A 16,344-nucleotide genomic window follows, 5' to 3' on the forward strand; every position below is an offset into this window, starting at 1 on the left:
CAGTGCTAGCTGTGCCGCTAGAGATCCTGGTTCGAATCCAGGCTCTGTCGTAGCCGGTTGTGACCGGGAGACCCATGGGGCGGCGCACAATTGGCCCAGCGTTGTCCAGGGTAGGGGAGGGAATGGCCGGCAGGGATGTAGCTCAGTTGGTAGAGCATGGTGTTTGCAATGCCAGGGTTGTGGGTTCGTTTCCCCACGGGGGGCCAGTATGACATTTTTTATAAAATAAATAAATTATGCACTCACTGTAAGTCGCTCTGCTAAATGACAAAAATGTAAATGGACAATGACCCCAAGCATACTTCCAAAGTTGTGGCAAAATGGCTTAAGGACAACAAAGTCAAGGTATTGGAGTGGCCATCACAAAGCCCTGACCTCAATCCTATAGAACATTTGTGGGCAGAACTGAAAAAGCGTGTGCGAGCAAGGAGGCCTACAAACCTGACTCAGTTACGCCAGCTGATGTATTTGGCAAAAGGTGTATGTAAACTTCCGACTTCAACTGTATGTTTCAGTAAGATTGGTTTTTGGCATTTATAGCAATGGTTATCAACTGTACTGCAGGGATGGAACGTAAGTCGCAGAAAATTGAGGTTATGGTGGCAGCTGCAGAGAGGTATTTGGGTGTGCGAGACTTGACATCAGAAGAGTTACAGGGTGTGTTAAGTGGTGGTGTCTCATCCTTTCAGGTTGTTGGCCTGAGGTAGGACTAAATATATTTAAATAGTGGAGTAGGGTGGTGTTATTTTATTATCATTATTTTATTTTTTGTGAGTGTAGTGGAAGATGGTAGGGTCTTTTTTCAAGCAAAGTATGCCCCAGTATGAAAATGTATGCACTCACTAACTTTAAATCGCTCTGGATAAGAGCGTCTGCTAAATGACTAAAATGTAAAATGTTAAATGTAAAGTTTAAGGGAGTTGTACTCCAGTCTAGTAGGTGGCGATAATGCAACATTTATTGGATGCCAACCGCCGTTAAACCTAATCGAAGAAGAAGAAGAAGAAGAAGTCACGTGTGTTTGTGAGGCAGAGGTCGTGCCAGTATGCATGGGACGAATAGGGAGGAAGTGGACTCGCTAAGCAAGCAGCGTGATGTCCTTTACATATGTAAATGTACTCACTGATCCATATGTTTTTGTCATTATGATACAAACACTGATAGCACAGATAGAACAATGAGTTAGTTATAAAACATATTTGCTGCTAGGATGAGCTGTTGAGGTTGCAACATCGGGTCACATGACCTCAAACTGGTTGATTTCTGTGGTGCTGGCGCTCGGGTGTGTGGGAGTCAAGAGAATACGCTCCAGTCGGGCATGGATTACAAACGCAGGAGTACATAGCCAGCCATTTTACAAATACGTTTTTACCATAATAATAGACAAAACCTGTATTAAACATGGGGCAGTGTGGTATCACCTCATCAAAGACTGTGCTGGTTTTTCTGAACCTCATTTTTTGGGTAAGTTAAAACGACATCTTGTCGATTGGGAATTAATGCGCAACATCCCTTCCTCAACATTATACGCAGCAAATTTGGAAGCAACCTGCTAGCCATTCAAGGCAACCTCGGCCCTGTGGCTGTTTGTCTATCTTTAGCTTCAATATAGTTAGCTACTGTTTGAGAATTTGGGTTTTTGGTTATTCTAATGCAATGTTATTGCGGTCATGTTGTTGCTATCCCTTTTAGCTATCCCAAAATAGTTGGCTGAACATTTCCTTCGCCTCTATCTCTTTCTTTCCTGTCAGGTTGCTTTGGCTACTGCTGCTAGAGGGAGTTTCATGCAGGGCTTTTGTGGCCCATTTTTCCCAGGACGAAAGGCACTGCCTGCACTGGAGTCTTCCCCTTTTAGCCACAATGGTCCTCAACATAAAGTCTTTGTTAGCTGCTCTTTTTCTGAACTTCAATATGTTAGGATGATGTTTGAAAGATCAATAAACACTGTTCTGTATTGAACTTTGCCAGTCAGTGATCAATCAAATCATTCCAATTGAAGGATTGAGTTATTGTAATGCAAATAGGATGGTTGTAATAGTTATGCTTTTGTGTCAGACATACACCGTTCAGGCCATCCTTAGCCCGCTCAAGATTGGGCTCTTTTTTTTATATTTTTTATTAGGCCTAGGTTAGCCCATTCATATACACTAACTACCTTTAACACAGGGATGGGCAACTTTGCCAGCGGTTTATGGGAAACTGAGTCGGGGTCGCAACTTACTGTTGCGAGTTAAAATAGTAGAATACTACACAATTTCGAAATGTGGTTGTGCATCAGCAGTTTCTCTCTTATGTCAGTCACTGATAGTCAGTCAATTAGCCCATGTCAGGTACATTTTTTTAGATTGCTAAATTAGTTGAGCGTACAATTATCTAAACTTGTTATCATGGTCTAATTACTGGTTGGGGGGGCATTGATTTTGTTAGTCAGTCTCACTCAGATATCATATTAAAAACTGCAAACATACCTCTCCACTCTATGGCAACATGTGTAGAATTGCAGGAAATTAGCTGTAAAACAGCACATTTTCCTCTCTGCCCAAGGCAAAATGAGTAGACTTGCATGACATTTGTTATAAAGAGCAAAATCTTCTCTCCGCCCCATGGCAAAATGTGTACAATTGCAGGCAAAAACTTGCTTTAAAACTGCAACATTTTCTCTACACCCCATGGCAAAATGTGTAGACTGTGAAGAGGGGGGCCACTAAAATGTTTTGCTCGCAATGGGGGCAGATGTGGGTACATAAGGACCAATTTTTCATATCAGCGAGAAATAATTTTCTAAATACAAAAGGTTAAACACCTTTTTTTAGGGTTAGTGTTCACACATGGCCATATCTACACGTTACAGCGCTTGTTTACGGAAGACAGAGGTGACCACCTGTGCGAATTGGCTATCTAGTGTTCTGGAACACCTGTGTGTAAGCGAACTGGGAAGGAAGTGTAGTAGAAGTGTAGTTTGGCAGCTGGAGGCACACAACCGTATGGATCTGTGCAAACCTGCTACAGTAAGTGTGTGTATTTTTTTGGAACGATTATTTCTCGCTGATTTGAGAGAGACATTCCATATGTTTCGAAACCCGAATCGCAAGCGATGATTATTGACGTTTCTAAATGTTAAGCGGTGCTTGTAGCGGAGAACCCTTGGGATAAGGCAGAATGCCTTGTTAATGCCTTGGGTTCTCGAGAGCAAGGTCTACCATATCCTCTCAGGGACCATCAGACTCAGAGAGGCTGTACTCATTTTAACATACATTTTTTTTGAATATGCTTTTTTGTGGTATTAATACTATTTCCCCCCCCCCAAAAAACACACAGGCAGCAGCAGGGATTTTGTGCTATGTTGGAGCCTACGTGTTCATAACCTATGATGACTATGACCACTTCTTTGAAGATGTGTACACCCTTATCCCTGCTGTGACCATAATTGCAGTAGGAGGCCTCCTTTTCATCATCGGTCTTATTGGATGTTGTGCCACAATACGAGAAAGCCGCTCTGGGCTTGCAACGGTTAGTGAATATTTTCTTATCACCTACTACTACAACGTTCAACCTGGGCTCAGATATCATATCCCTCAATTAGGGGTGGGCGGTATACCGGTATGACGTTGTGCCATGATATGGATTTTGCCATATCGTGCATGTCATGATAAATTAATGTATGAAATAAGGCGTTTTTGTTTAGTTCAACATTTCTGTCAAATTATACAGCCTAGTGGGCTAGTTCAAATTCTTTATTTTACAAAAACAGCCTTTTTTAGCAAATAAAAAAAACTAGAAGAATGGACGTTACACACAATCTGCCCGCCAATCTAAGTCAACAAACAAGCATGCGCAACTGCAGAGTAAACGAACATTTAGTGAAGTAAACTCCTTTCGTTAGCAAAAGTGTCTGAAAATCAAGCGCACAAGTGTAAGCAAGCATTGAGGATGACTGAAGACAAAAAAAGAACGCTATTGAGGTTGATTTGCAGGACGACGAAGAATTGGTTCGAAAAAAGGGGGCCTCCTCTGTCGTTTGGAACTGGTTTGACTTTAAGATATCCGACCTCGACCAACAAACAGTACTGTGTAAGTTGTGTTGACGCATTGTGCTAGCCAAAGGCAAACAGTACTGTGTAGGTTGTGTTGACGCATTGTGCTAGCCAAAGGTGGAAACACCAGCAATCTTTTTCACCACCTGAAAACCCTGCATGTGCGTGAATATGAAGAATCTACCAGAATGTGTGCAACAAACCCCCGGAGCAGCGGAGCGAGTCCCAAGACATCTTCAAGCCAGACCCGCACTCAGCTATTCGTTAGTGGTGCTCCCTATGACAAGAAGAGCAAGAAGTGGAATGAGATAATGAATGCAATTACGTATCACATAGCAAAAGACATGTAACCAATTCAAACTGTGGAGAAAGACTGTTTCAGAAAGTTGATTCGAACTCTAGACCCAAGATACGAGATCCCGAGCCGTAAATACTTCAGCAAAACATGTCTGCCAGAACTCTGCACAGAATGTCGAGACCGAGTTGCCAACGAAATCCATAACGCTGCGTTCTTCTCTACCGACTTATGGTCAAGCCGGACCACTGAGCCATACATTAGCCTCACGATTCATTACATTGACGACAACTGGAAGCTGCAAAGCAAATGCCTTCAGACCTCTTATTTCCCAGACGACCACACCGGATAAATAATTGCAGCTGGGCTGAGGGAGGCACTTTCATCCTGGGGCTTGAAAGTCGCGTCAAGTATGTATGACTACTGACAGCGGATCGAACATCGTCAAAGCATTGGAGCTGAACAAATGGACAAGACTAGGATGTTTCGGACACAGGCTACACATTGCTATTGGTAAGTTTCAACTTCCAAAACACAGAGCTAGGTAGAAAAATAACGTAACTTAAAATGCAGAATAACTATTGTTTTCCTTATCTCCTCTGTTTAAAGTTATAGCTGACTACACTCCCTGATCCTCCTTATACGTTAAGCCGTATGTATATATGTATAAATACATACATACAGTGGGGGGGAAAAAAGTATTTAGTCAGCCACCAATTGTGCAAGTTCTCCCACTTAAAAAGATGAGAGAGGCCTGTAATTTTCATCATAGGTACACGTCAACTATGACAGACAAAATGAGAATTTTTTCCAGAAAATCACATTGTAGGATTTTTAATGAATTTATTTGCAAATTATGGTGGAAAATAAGTATTTGGTCAATAACAAAAGTTTCTCAATACTTTGTTATATACCGTATTTTCCGCACTATAAAGCGCACCGGATTATAAGGCGCACCTTCAATGACTGGTTTATTTTAGAACTGTTTTCATATATAGGGCGCACCGGATTATAAGGCGCACCTTCAATGACTGGTTTATTTTAGAACTGTTTTCATATATAGGGCGCACCGGATTATAAAGCGCATAGAATAGAAAATAGTCAAACGATTGACTGGGGTTGCGTTATGCATCCACTAGATGGAGCTGTGCTAAAGGGAATGTCAACAAAACAGTCAGATAAAGTCAAACTTTATTAACATTTACATTTTACATTTTAGTCATTTAGCAGACGCTCTTATCCAGAGCGATTTACAGTTAGTGCATACATTATTTTTTATACCCCCGTGGGAATTGAACCCACAGCCCTGGTGTTGCAAACACCATGCTCTACCAACTGAGCTACATCCCTGCCGGCAATTCCCTCCCCTACCCTGGACGACGCTGGGCCAATTGTGCGCCGCCCCATGGGTCTCCCGGTCGCGGCCAGCTACGACAGAGCCTGGATTAAGCGTTCTGACAACTCCGTTCACTCCCATGGTAACGTTGTTCAAACGTTAATGTGCATATTAACAATATCTCCCAGCCTTGCTCACTCTTCTCCCCAACGTGGAGGGGAACTTTTCCCTGATTCAGTAAACACGTAGTAAAAGAAACAGTCTGATACCACTAAATCAAACGTTAGTGCATAACTCAACATTGTTCAGTTACGTATAACACGTAAAGCTCACTTTTTCAGTTCATTCCCCGTCCACGAATCCCTCGAATTCTTCTTCTTCAGTGTCCGAATTGAACAGTTGGGCGACTACGGCATCCAACCTGCCCGGCTCCCTCTCGTCATTATCCGAGTCAGTGTCGCTGCTGTTGCCTGGCAGTTTAGAGATTATTCCTGCCTTCGTGAAAGCTTGGACCACAGTTGAGACTGATATATCAGCCCATTGATTCATTAATGTTGAATTCTCTCGCTGCTGCTCTATTCCCATATTCTACTGCGTGACCGACAGCCTTGAGCTTGAACTCTGCGTCGTAAGCGTGTCTCTTGAAAGCTGCCATTTTGGGGTCTTTATACACAGACAAGTGGTGTGGGACTGTGAGTAAGCACAGTACCAGTGTTTACTGACAACGGTAGCCGTAATGCTGCAAGCGGTGCGGCTTTGTAGTTTACCAGTCGTACTGAAACATTTCATTATTATTAAATTGTTTTTATTGGTTTTTCATACTGAAACACTTTGACAGAGCGCCTTGAGCGGCGTGTACAACCAGCATGGATCAACCAATTAACCAATTGATCCATATATAAGGCGCTCCGGATTATAAGGCGCACTGTCGTTTTTGGAGAAAATTAAAGGCTTTTAAGTGCGCCTTATAGTGCGGAAAATACGGTACCCTTTGTTGGCAATGACACAGGTCAAACGTTTTCTGTAAGTCTTCACAAGGTTTTCACACACTGTTGCTGGTATTTTGGCCCATTCCTCCATGCAGATCTCCTCTAGAGCAGTGATGTTTTGGGGCTGTCGCTGGGCAACACGGACTTTCAACTCCCTCCAAAGATTTTCTATGGGGTTGAGATCTGGAGACTGGCTAGGCCACTCCAGGACCTTGAAATGCTTCTTACGAAGCCACTCCTTCGTTGCCCGGGCGGTGTGTTTGGGATCATTGTCATGCTGAAAGACCCAGCCACGTTTCATCTTCAATGCCCTTGCTGATGGAAGGAGGTTTTCACTCAAAATCTCACGATACATGGCCCCATTCATTCTTTCCTTTACACGGATCAGTCGTCCTGGTCCCTTTGCAGAAAAACAGCCCCGAAGCATGATGTTTCCACCCCCATGCTTCACAGTAGGTATGGTGTTCTTTGGATGCAACTCAGCATTCTTTGTCCTCCAAACACGACGAGTTGAGTTTTGACCAAAAAGTTCTATTTTGGTTTCATCTGACCATATGACATTCTCCCAATCCTCTTCTGGATCATCCAAATGCACTCTAGCAAACTTCAGACGGGCCTGGACATGTTCTGGCTTAAGCAGGGGGACACGTCTGGCACTGCAGGATTTGAGTCCCTGGCGGTGTAGTGTGTTACTGATGGTAGGCTTTGTTACTTTGGTCCCAGCTCTCTGCAGGTCATTCACTAGGTCCCCCCGTGTAGTTCTGGGATTTTTGCTCACCGTTCTTGTGATCATTTTGACCCCACGGGTGAGATCTTGCGTGGAGCCCCAGATCGAGGGAGATTATCAGTGGTCTTGTATGTCTTCCATTTCCTAATAATTGCTCCCACAGTTGATTTCTTCAAACCAAGCTGCTTACCTATTGCAGATTCAGTCTTCCCAGCCTGGTGCAGGTCTACAATTTTGTTTCTGGTGTCCTTTGACAGCTCTTTGGTCTTGGCCATAGTGGAGTTTGGAGTGTGACTGTTTGAGGTTGTGGACAGGTGTCTTTTATACTGATAACAAGTTCAAACAGGTGCCATTAATACAGGTAACGAGTGGAGGACAGAGGAGCCTCTTAAAGAAGTTGTTACAGGTCTGTGAGAGCCAGAAATCTTGCTTGTTTGTAGGTGACCAAATACTTATTTTCCACCATAAATTCATAAAAAATCCTACAATGTGATTTTCTGGATTTGTTTTTCTCAATTTGTCTGTTATAGTTGACGTGTACCTATGATGAAAATTACAGGCCTCTCTCATCTTTTTAAGTGGGAGAACTTGCACAATTGGTGGCTGACTAAATACTTTTTTTCCCCACTGTACATACATATACACACACAGCTATGCAAATCTATAATATTTGTAAATGTGTGCAATATCCAAACATTACATGGATTACATTCCTTTTATTTATAATTGATACATTAGCCTATGGTTTCAATATATTAATCTATCCTCTCTCTTTCAATAATAAATAGCCTACTCAATAAATGATCTTGTTTTTTAAAGCAACAGCTCTCTTAATCACAACAGTTGTATGTACATCTATAGATGGATTACATTTGTAATCATGTCCAGTGGCCATGCTGTAAATTGTTGTAATTACAGCTGATGCAATGTTATTTCTATTGAATAATTGTGATTCATATGTAATTCTTTTTCACCTTTTTATTTTTCAGAGAGGAGTGTCCAAAACAAACCTTGGGTTTCCCGGGCCACAGGAGTGTGCAAGAAAGTGGTCAGCACATTTTCCTATAGTTGGAAGAAGCAGAAGGCCCTGACAAGTGCACAGGATAAACTGAGCCTGCCCCTCCACAAGCTCATCACGGAATCCCCGACAAGGTGGGGATCTCGGCTGCAGATGATGGAAAGAGTCCTGGAGCAGGAAAAGGCCATCACACAAGTCCTGGCAGCAGACAAAAAAACACGGCACCTTGCACCCTCCTGGCAGCACTTAAGCCCCTCCAGGATTTCACAGATGCCCTGTCAGGAGAGACATACTTACAGTGGGGAGAACAAGTATTTGATACACTGCCGATTTTGCAGGTTTTCCTACTTACAAAGCATGTAGAGGTCTGTAATTTTTATCATAGGTACACTTCAACTGTGAGAGACGGAATCTAAAACAAAAATCCAGAAAATCACATTGTATGATTTTTAAGTAATACATTTGCATTTTATTGCATGACATAAGTATTTGATACATCAGAAAAGCAGAACTTAATATTTGGTACAGAAACCTTTGTTTGCAATTACAGAAATCATAAGTTTCCTGTAGGGCTTGACCAGGTTTGCACACATTGCAGCAGGGATTTTGGCCCACTCCTCCATACAGACCTTCTCCAGATCCTTCAGGTTTCAGGGCTGTCGCTGGACAATACGGACTTTCAGCTCCCTCCAAAGATTTTCTATTGGGTTCAGGTCTGGAGACTGGCTAGGCCACTCCAGGACCTTGAGATGCTTCTTACGGAGCCACTCCTTAGTTGCCCTGGCTGTGTGTTTCGGGTCATTGTCATGCTGGAAGACCCAGCCACGACCCATCTTCAATGCTCTTACTGAGGGAAGGAGGTTGTTGGCCAAGATCTCGCGATACATGGCCCCATCCATCCTCCCCTCAATACGGTGCAGTCGTCCTGTCCCCTTTGCAGAAAAGCCTCCCCAAAGAATGATGTTTCCACCTCCATGCTTCACGGTTGGGATGGTGTTCTTGGGGTTTAGACCAAAAAGCTCTATTTTTGTCTCATCAGACCACATGACCTTCTCCCATTCCTCCTCTGGATCATCCAGATGGTCATTGGCAAACTTCAGACAGGCCTGGACATGCGCTGGCTTGAGCAGGGGGACCTTGCGTGCGCTGCAGGATTTTAATCCATGACGGCGTAGTGTGTTACTAATGGTTTTCTTTGAGACTGTGGTCCCAGCTCTCTTCAGGTCATTGACCAGGTCCTGCCGTGTAGTTCTGGGCTGATCCCTCACCTTCCTCATGATCATTGATGCCCCACGAGGTGAGATCTTGCATGGAGCCCCAGACCGAGGGTGATTGACCGTCATCTTGAACTTCTTCCATTTTCTAATAATTGCGCCGACAGTTGTTGCCTTCTCACCAAGCTGCTTGCCTATTGTCCTGTAGCCCATCCCAGCCTTGTGCAGGTCTACAATTTTATCCCTGATGTCCTTACACAGCTCTCTGGTCTTGGCCATTGTGGAGAGGTTGGAGTCTGTTTGAGTGTGTGGACAGGTGTCTTTTATACAGGTAACGAGTTCAAACAGGTGCAGTTAATACAGGTAATGAGTGGAGAACAGGAGGGCTTCTTAAAGAAAAACTAACAGGTCTGTGAGAGCCGGAATTCTTACTGGTTGGTAGGTGATCAAATACTTATGTCATGCAATAAAATGCAAATGAATTACTTTAAAATCATACAATGTGATTTTCTGGATTTTTGTTTTAGATTCCGTCTCTCACAGTTGAAGTGTACCTATGATAAAAATTAAAGACCTCTACATGCTTTGTAAGTAGGAAAACCTGCAAAATCGGCAGTGTATCAAATACTTGTTCTCCCCACTGTATGTCCTACACTTAAGCCCCTCCAGGATTTCACAGATGCTCTGTCAGGAGAGACATACTTGTGTCCTATCTGAAGCCGGTCCTCCATTTGTTCAAGACTGAGGTTCTGAAATCAAATGAGGGCGAAGCCAAACTGACCTGAGAGATTAAGATGAGGGTCCTCCAATTACCTGAATGACAAAAACACCGAGCCTGAAACAGATGAGCTGCTCACCATGGCTACCTTTCTGGACCCAAGGTTCAAGACCACCTACAAGACCACTGAGAAGCTGATGAAGGTGAGAGCTGCCTCCGAGACAGAAGCCCTTCTGGTAGGGAACACAGCCATGGGAGACTTATCTCTTGAAGAGGACCAGAGTGAGAGAAAGAAGCTGCCACTGCTCCACAATCAGCAAAGAAGTCCAAGAAGAGCCTTGGAAGCTTCTTTAAGAAAACCAGTAGTGCACCTGCCTTAAGAACCCAGAGACAGGTCATCGAGCAAGAGCTGGATGGCTACACTCTGATGCTGGCAGCAGACAGTGAGGCTGATCCTTTGGAGTGGTGGCGAGTTGACGCATCCAACTTCCCACAATTGAGTTGTCTGACAAAGAAATACTTATGCATCCCTGCCACAAGTTCACCCTCTGAGAGAGCATTTAGCACTGGGGGCAATGTGGTCACATGCCACAGGCAACTTTGAAGCCAGAAACAGTCAATAGGCTGGTGTTCCTGGCACTGAACTTGTGAAGAGGGAGGCAGTGAATTGTTACATGCTGAACTGAGAAACATACAGACTCTGGTTAATGCTTGAAGTTAATTTGAAAAGGTTTACAACTTGAATTCATAACCGGTGTTATGCAATTCTTATATTTGGCAGGAAAAAGTTTACATCTTGAGTACTTTAAATATGAGTACATTTCATTTTACTGCATATTTATTTAACTCATATACCTTTGTTTATGTTTCATGTTTGCACAGCTTTACAACAGAAGTAACATTTTTATTTTTTTAAGTGTACAGTATATCGTGATATATCGTTATCGTCCGGACAGTGGAAAGAAAATATTGTGATATGAATTTTAGTTCATATTGCCCACCCCTACCCTCAATCCTGATGACCGATTACTAAATGCATAGCCTCGGTTCAGGCTACAGATATAAGAGTTCATGTTTTGTATCATGTTGGATAATGCTTCATTACAGTTTATTGATTTAAATATGCATCTTATGAATGCTAGGCACCCTTTTATTTTCAGGAGTTTCTTCTATGTTTAATTATTCCTCTTTTCCCCACAGTTTGTCGTCCTTCTCCTGCTGGTGTTTGTGACGGAAGTGGCTGTGGTGGTTTTTGGTTATATTTACAGATCAAAGGTGTGTAAAGCCCTATTTGCATGGGACTAGTTTTACTGGGAGAGTTGGGGTTGTGTAATTATGTGTACGAGCACAAATTACCACATCCGTAATTTAAGTCCCCCGTCCGACTCTGCCATGTCGGTCATTTTTTACATAGCAGGAGAGTAATAATTCCTAAAACCTACTGTTTGTCGACTAACTCCAAGGTCCTCTGATAATACTAGTCACGTGCGAAACGACATCCCTGTGTTTTGAGAGAAATGTCTTGAGTTTGACAGGTGTTGCTTGTGGTTTGAGCAAGAAAACAATAACTGGTTAGATAAATTGATGCTTAAAACTAAATGCTGCACATAACCTATATATGAAGGACCTACTGTACATGTATCAACTTTCACAGTGAATGCTTTTGTTTATATGTTTGTGCCAAAGAATTGAACATCGGCAAATGTGTAATGAAAAAAAATATTGCTCCTATTTAATGCAACCTTTGCTGTTAATAGATCGCAAAGCAGCATTCCAACTGAGCTAACTTTTGGCAATGACAAGTTCACTTTCTCATCCATAGCCTAAAAGCGCATCTCAAGTGCAAGTGCGCTGTTTAGCTCACATCTGCAGGCTGGGGGGCATTTACAATGTCTACTGCAGATCGCTAAAATAATGATTATGATCACACTTCCTCAATTAAAATATTGTGGCGACACTATACCAAAAATTGTTAGGTAGTCAAGCACTAGTTATCAGTGTAGCCTGTTATCACCTGGATATGTTGAAATATCTTCAAGCCTAGAATAAAAACCTCCAGAATTACAGGGGTCTGTTTGGAAAAAACAAATCCCGTCTGAATCTTCCTTTGGAATAACGGATATTCTGAGGTAATGATTACGTAACCAACATTCTCTAGTAAAACTAGTTCCATGCGAATAGGGTTTAAGTAAAGTACATATCAAGGAGACAGTACGTTTGTGCAATAAATATTTTGTTCAGGATACCAATTCTCTGGATACGTTCCCAATGGGAAATGTTTTTCTACCAACCACAATATTACCCATTTTCTCCATGGAAAACATAATAGCCGCTATGTCGTTTTCTATTTAGCCTACATGTTTGGAGATTCGTTTTCCCATGACAGGAAAAGTGCTATCCAAAGTGAAGTGATTGGATATAGTGATTGGTATTCATCAGAAAAGCATTGAGGTTGTGTAAGATGGACCTATTAAGCACAGTTACCTGTTTGTTTACAGGTTGAAGATGAGGTCAATCACTCCATCCAGAAGGTGTACAATGAGTACAATGGCACCAACACAGACGCTCCGAGCCGTGCCATTGACTACGTGCAAAGACAGGTGAGAGCATGAAACTTGAGCAATTCATGTTTTGTGTAACAATTTAAAAGTAATTTAAAGCTGTATTGAATTGACCTAGTATTAACCATCACCATTTGTCATGCCTGCAGCTCCACTGTTGTGGGATTCACAATTACTCAGACTGGAGGAACACACGCTGGTTTAATGAGTCTCGAAACAACAGTGTACCAGTGAGCTGCTGCAAACCTAACATCAGCAACTGTACAGGCTCTCTAGCCCATCCTGGAGACCTCTATCCAGAGGTAAGAGATCCAAAACATACCTATGCTTTTCTCGCTTGCATAATATACAAATTGATTCTCTTACACAATGTATTGTTTGTGTGTCTCCAGGGATGTGAAGCCCTTGTTGTGAAGAAACTAAAGGAGATTATTATGTATGTCATCTGGGCTGCACTGACATTCGCTGCAATTCAGGTACAATAAAACTTCCATCAGCTCTTTCTTTCAACTAATGGGGTGGAGATGCCCGTGTCCGTGGAAGCCGCTCAGCCAAGGTGGAGAAAATAGGATTCTGCTCTATTTTTCAAGCGGCGCCAGCGTTGTTGACCAATCACAGTAGAAAATGTAGCTTGCGTGGTGATATACGTCAGCAGCGTTGTTGACCAATCACAGTAGAAAACGTAGCTTGCGTGGAGATGCATCAGCACGTACGTCCAACAGTAGGACCGGCTAACTTACCCACTCCAGCTAGCTGGCTAACTATCAGTTTACAGAGTCCCGTTTAACAATAACAATAATTGTGTTGGCGCGTTCTAGCATGCGTTCGCATATTTCCGTTAAAGAACGCCTACTTTGTGAAGGGCGTGTGTACAATAACTCAATTTGCCTTTGCTCTCCTTCTAAACAACCCAATTTTTTGGCAAAGGGTAAAGTCTATTAAACTTTATCCACTCTGTTCTTAACATATTCTAGTTTTGGGAACAGAAAACTGAATTGAGATCAAATGTTTCATCGATGAGAAGATTAGCAGAATGTCGGCCAAAGTCCATCTTGTTCCATCTCCTTCCACTGCCGGCCACTGGGCTTCCTCTCACTACCATATTTGGTAGTGGAAACGCCATGCTTCACATGTATACATCCGGTGAAATATCTGTCTCATTGTTCTATCTGTGCTGTTGCCCTATTTTGTGAAGGCACTAGCCGCTTTGACTAGAGGGACAAGTGGGGTACTCTGCGGGGTACTCAGCGACTTTCCGCTGTCTGTCTGAAAAGCGCTTATGGTATGAGTCATGAAGTGATTCAGTATGAAGGCTGAGTGGGCCTGAGGTATGCCCTTATTATGTTAACCCCCCTGCCACACTCCAGCAGTCTCAAGGGACAGGGCCCAGAGGGGACTGTTACATTTTTCATAGACAGGTTGGTTGTTTAGCAACAAAACTGACACGTGCGCAACTATGGGGAAAATCTGACTGGGTTGGCTTAGATTGTTGTCAACATGTAAACTACATTTAGTCTCCAATGTTAATTGAAAACATTAATACATTTGCAAAATGAGCACTTGTCTCTCAAATACATAGTTACAGTTGTCTGGTTAGCTAGCTAGCGAATTTTAGCCATATTAGCATTGACATGAAATTAGTCAAAACACCTCCAAAACAAGACATGGTATCAAGAATAAGATGAAACTACCTGAAACAAGTCACTTACGATTCCCCACATGGCAGTTTCTTGTCATTGTTGGTAAGCTGTCTGGCCATCCAGAATCAAAACAACTCAGACTTCTGTCCCATTGAAGCGTGCGCATTGTTTTCGTGACAGTCAGCTAACCCATCTATAGGGACAGAGAAAATGCAGCTGACTCACATCTAGGAATTCCTGGGAAAGGGGGAATGGCATAACCACAAGGTCATCTCAAACTGGGCTAAATAGAGGCTTAAGACAATGGTGTCCCCAGCCAATTTATCTTGACTTGATTGATATATTAGTTACTTTGATTTGTTAAAAATATTCATAATCATATTCTAACCGAAATTAAGTCGGTGGATTAAGACGGCATGTTATTTGCTAGATTTACCCCTTTTCATTCCTTTCGTTTGACCACAATGAGGGGGCAGCTGCATGAGCGAGAGCTGCGTTAAAGCTCTGTCATTCATCACTTGATTTGTTTTTCTCACCGAAATTACTGGACAGCAAAAGGTCCTAGTCTACATTTAAATAGCTGTTTATCAATGTACTGTAGTTTCTTCCTTTTATAATGTCACCTCTGTATTTCATCATTAGATTATCTTATTTTATGGGCTGATGAGGCATCTGTGTGGATGTGAATTTGCTGGTTTGCAGTACTTCTAGAGGCTTTTGACCCAGATGCTTCCCTGTTTGCTGCTAATGTAGTATCTTTGTGTCCTTGCTCAGCCTTTCCTGGGAGACTAGTTAGCTTAGCGTCCAGGTCAGAGGTTGACAGGTGACCTCCTCAGGAAGGTATGGATGGAAGACATGGATGACACTATACTTCAACCCCTGCTGTTTTCCTTGCCTAGGTATTTGGGATGCTGTGTGCCTTTGTGGTGCTGTGCCGGAGGAGCCGTGACCCTGCCTACGAACTTCTCATGACAGGGGGAACCTACGCATAAGGAGGACTCTACACTCTCTCACACACCACACACACACCTAGGCTCGTGGCTTTGTCAGTGGAGGGTGGTTCACTGGCTTGTAGTTCAGGTTTCCTCTACTGTAAGTTGAAAAGCTCCTCACACACAGTGGCTCATACTCCAAAATGGTGAAGTGGTGAAAAACCTATTTATTTACATGCTATGTAATTATATATATATAATTTTTTTTTATTGCTACAAGCCAAATTCTTAAATGGCGATTTAAACACTTTTTTTGTTTGTTTAATTTGTTGCTCTGACTACTTACGCTTTACCCCTCGTTGTTTGAGGTAGACAAGGATGAAGCCTCTGAATTATGGACCTACTGTACGGAATACTTTCCTCATGTCTGTTTGCACTATGTGTATGGCTTTGGAATATTTTATAAATATTTAAATCTATCATGTAAATAACTGAGTTGAAGATTCCCTGTGTGTACGAGGTTGCCTTGTGCTACTGCTTTGTTTGTCCAGACCTCACCCTTCAACAGCACCATTCTGTTTCTGATAAGAAGCAGTGGAACTATAGGCAGTATCCAATCAAAGTCACTGGATCAACCCACCAGGAATGAGTAGTAACCAAAGTGCAGAAAATGAACTGATCTGCTTTGCAAGAATGTGGGCATTTGATTCAGTGCAGTTAAACAGGCTTATTTAGGAATAATCCACATGCACTGTTACTGAGCTTTTCTGTTGTACTTTCTGTGTGCAGTTGAGCACACTCATGAGATGTACAGTCGTGGTCAAAAGTTTTGAGAATTACACATATTAATTTTCAAAGTCTGCTGCCTCAGTTTTTATGA

The 16,344-nt window shown here is 42.5% G+C and overlaps 1 protein-coding gene across 3 annotated transcripts; it reads left to right on the top strand.

Annotated features, from left to right (window-relative positions):
- Positions 1 to 1,033: 1,033 nt before the first annotated feature.
- Positions 1,034 to 16,344, top strand: LOC121576608 (tetraspanin-3). 3 transcript variants are annotated; one of them, XM_041889869.2, is made up of 7 exons: positions 1,034 to 1,464; positions 3,319 to 3,510; positions 11,532 to 11,606; positions 12,830 to 12,931; positions 13,042 to 13,194; positions 13,285 to 13,368; positions 15,432 to 16,344. In XM_041889869.2, exons 1-7 carry the CDS (start codon positions 1,402 to 1,404, stop codon positions 15,522 to 15,524), a joined length of 762 nt encoding a protein of 253 aa, XP_041745803.1. In that variant the 5' UTR covers positions 1,034 to 1,401; the 3' UTR covers positions 15,525 to 16,344. The 3 variants fall into 3 exon arrangements, with proteins under 3 accessions (XP_041745803.1, XP_041745804.1, XP_041745805.1); XM_041889870.2 differs by lacking the exon at positions 3,319 to 3,510; XM_041889871.1 differs by lacking the exons at positions 1,034 to 1,464; positions 3,319 to 3,510 and adding an exon at positions 10,220 to 10,534.

Source organism: Coregonus clupeaformis, chromosome 11 (genome assembly GCF_020615455.1).
Source record: "Coregonus clupeaformis isolate EN_2021a chromosome 11, ASM2061545v1, whole genome shotgun sequence".
NCBI lineage: Eukaryota > Metazoa > Chordata > Actinopteri > Salmoniformes > Salmonidae > Coregonus > Coregonus clupeaformis.

Coding starts and splice junctions, on each gene's coding strand:
- LOC121576608 (XM_041889869.2), top strand. CDS start 1,402: ATGGGGCAGTGTGGTATCACCTCATCAAAGACTGTGCTGGTTTTTCTG. Junction 1,465..3,318: donor TTCTGAACCTCATTTTTTGG/GTAAGTTAAAAC, acceptor AAAAACACACAG/GCAGCAGCAGGGATTTTGTG. Junction 13,369..15,431: donor TGACATTCGCTGCAATTCAG/GTACAATAAAAC, acceptor TTCCTTGCCTAG/GTATTTGGGATGCTGTGTGC.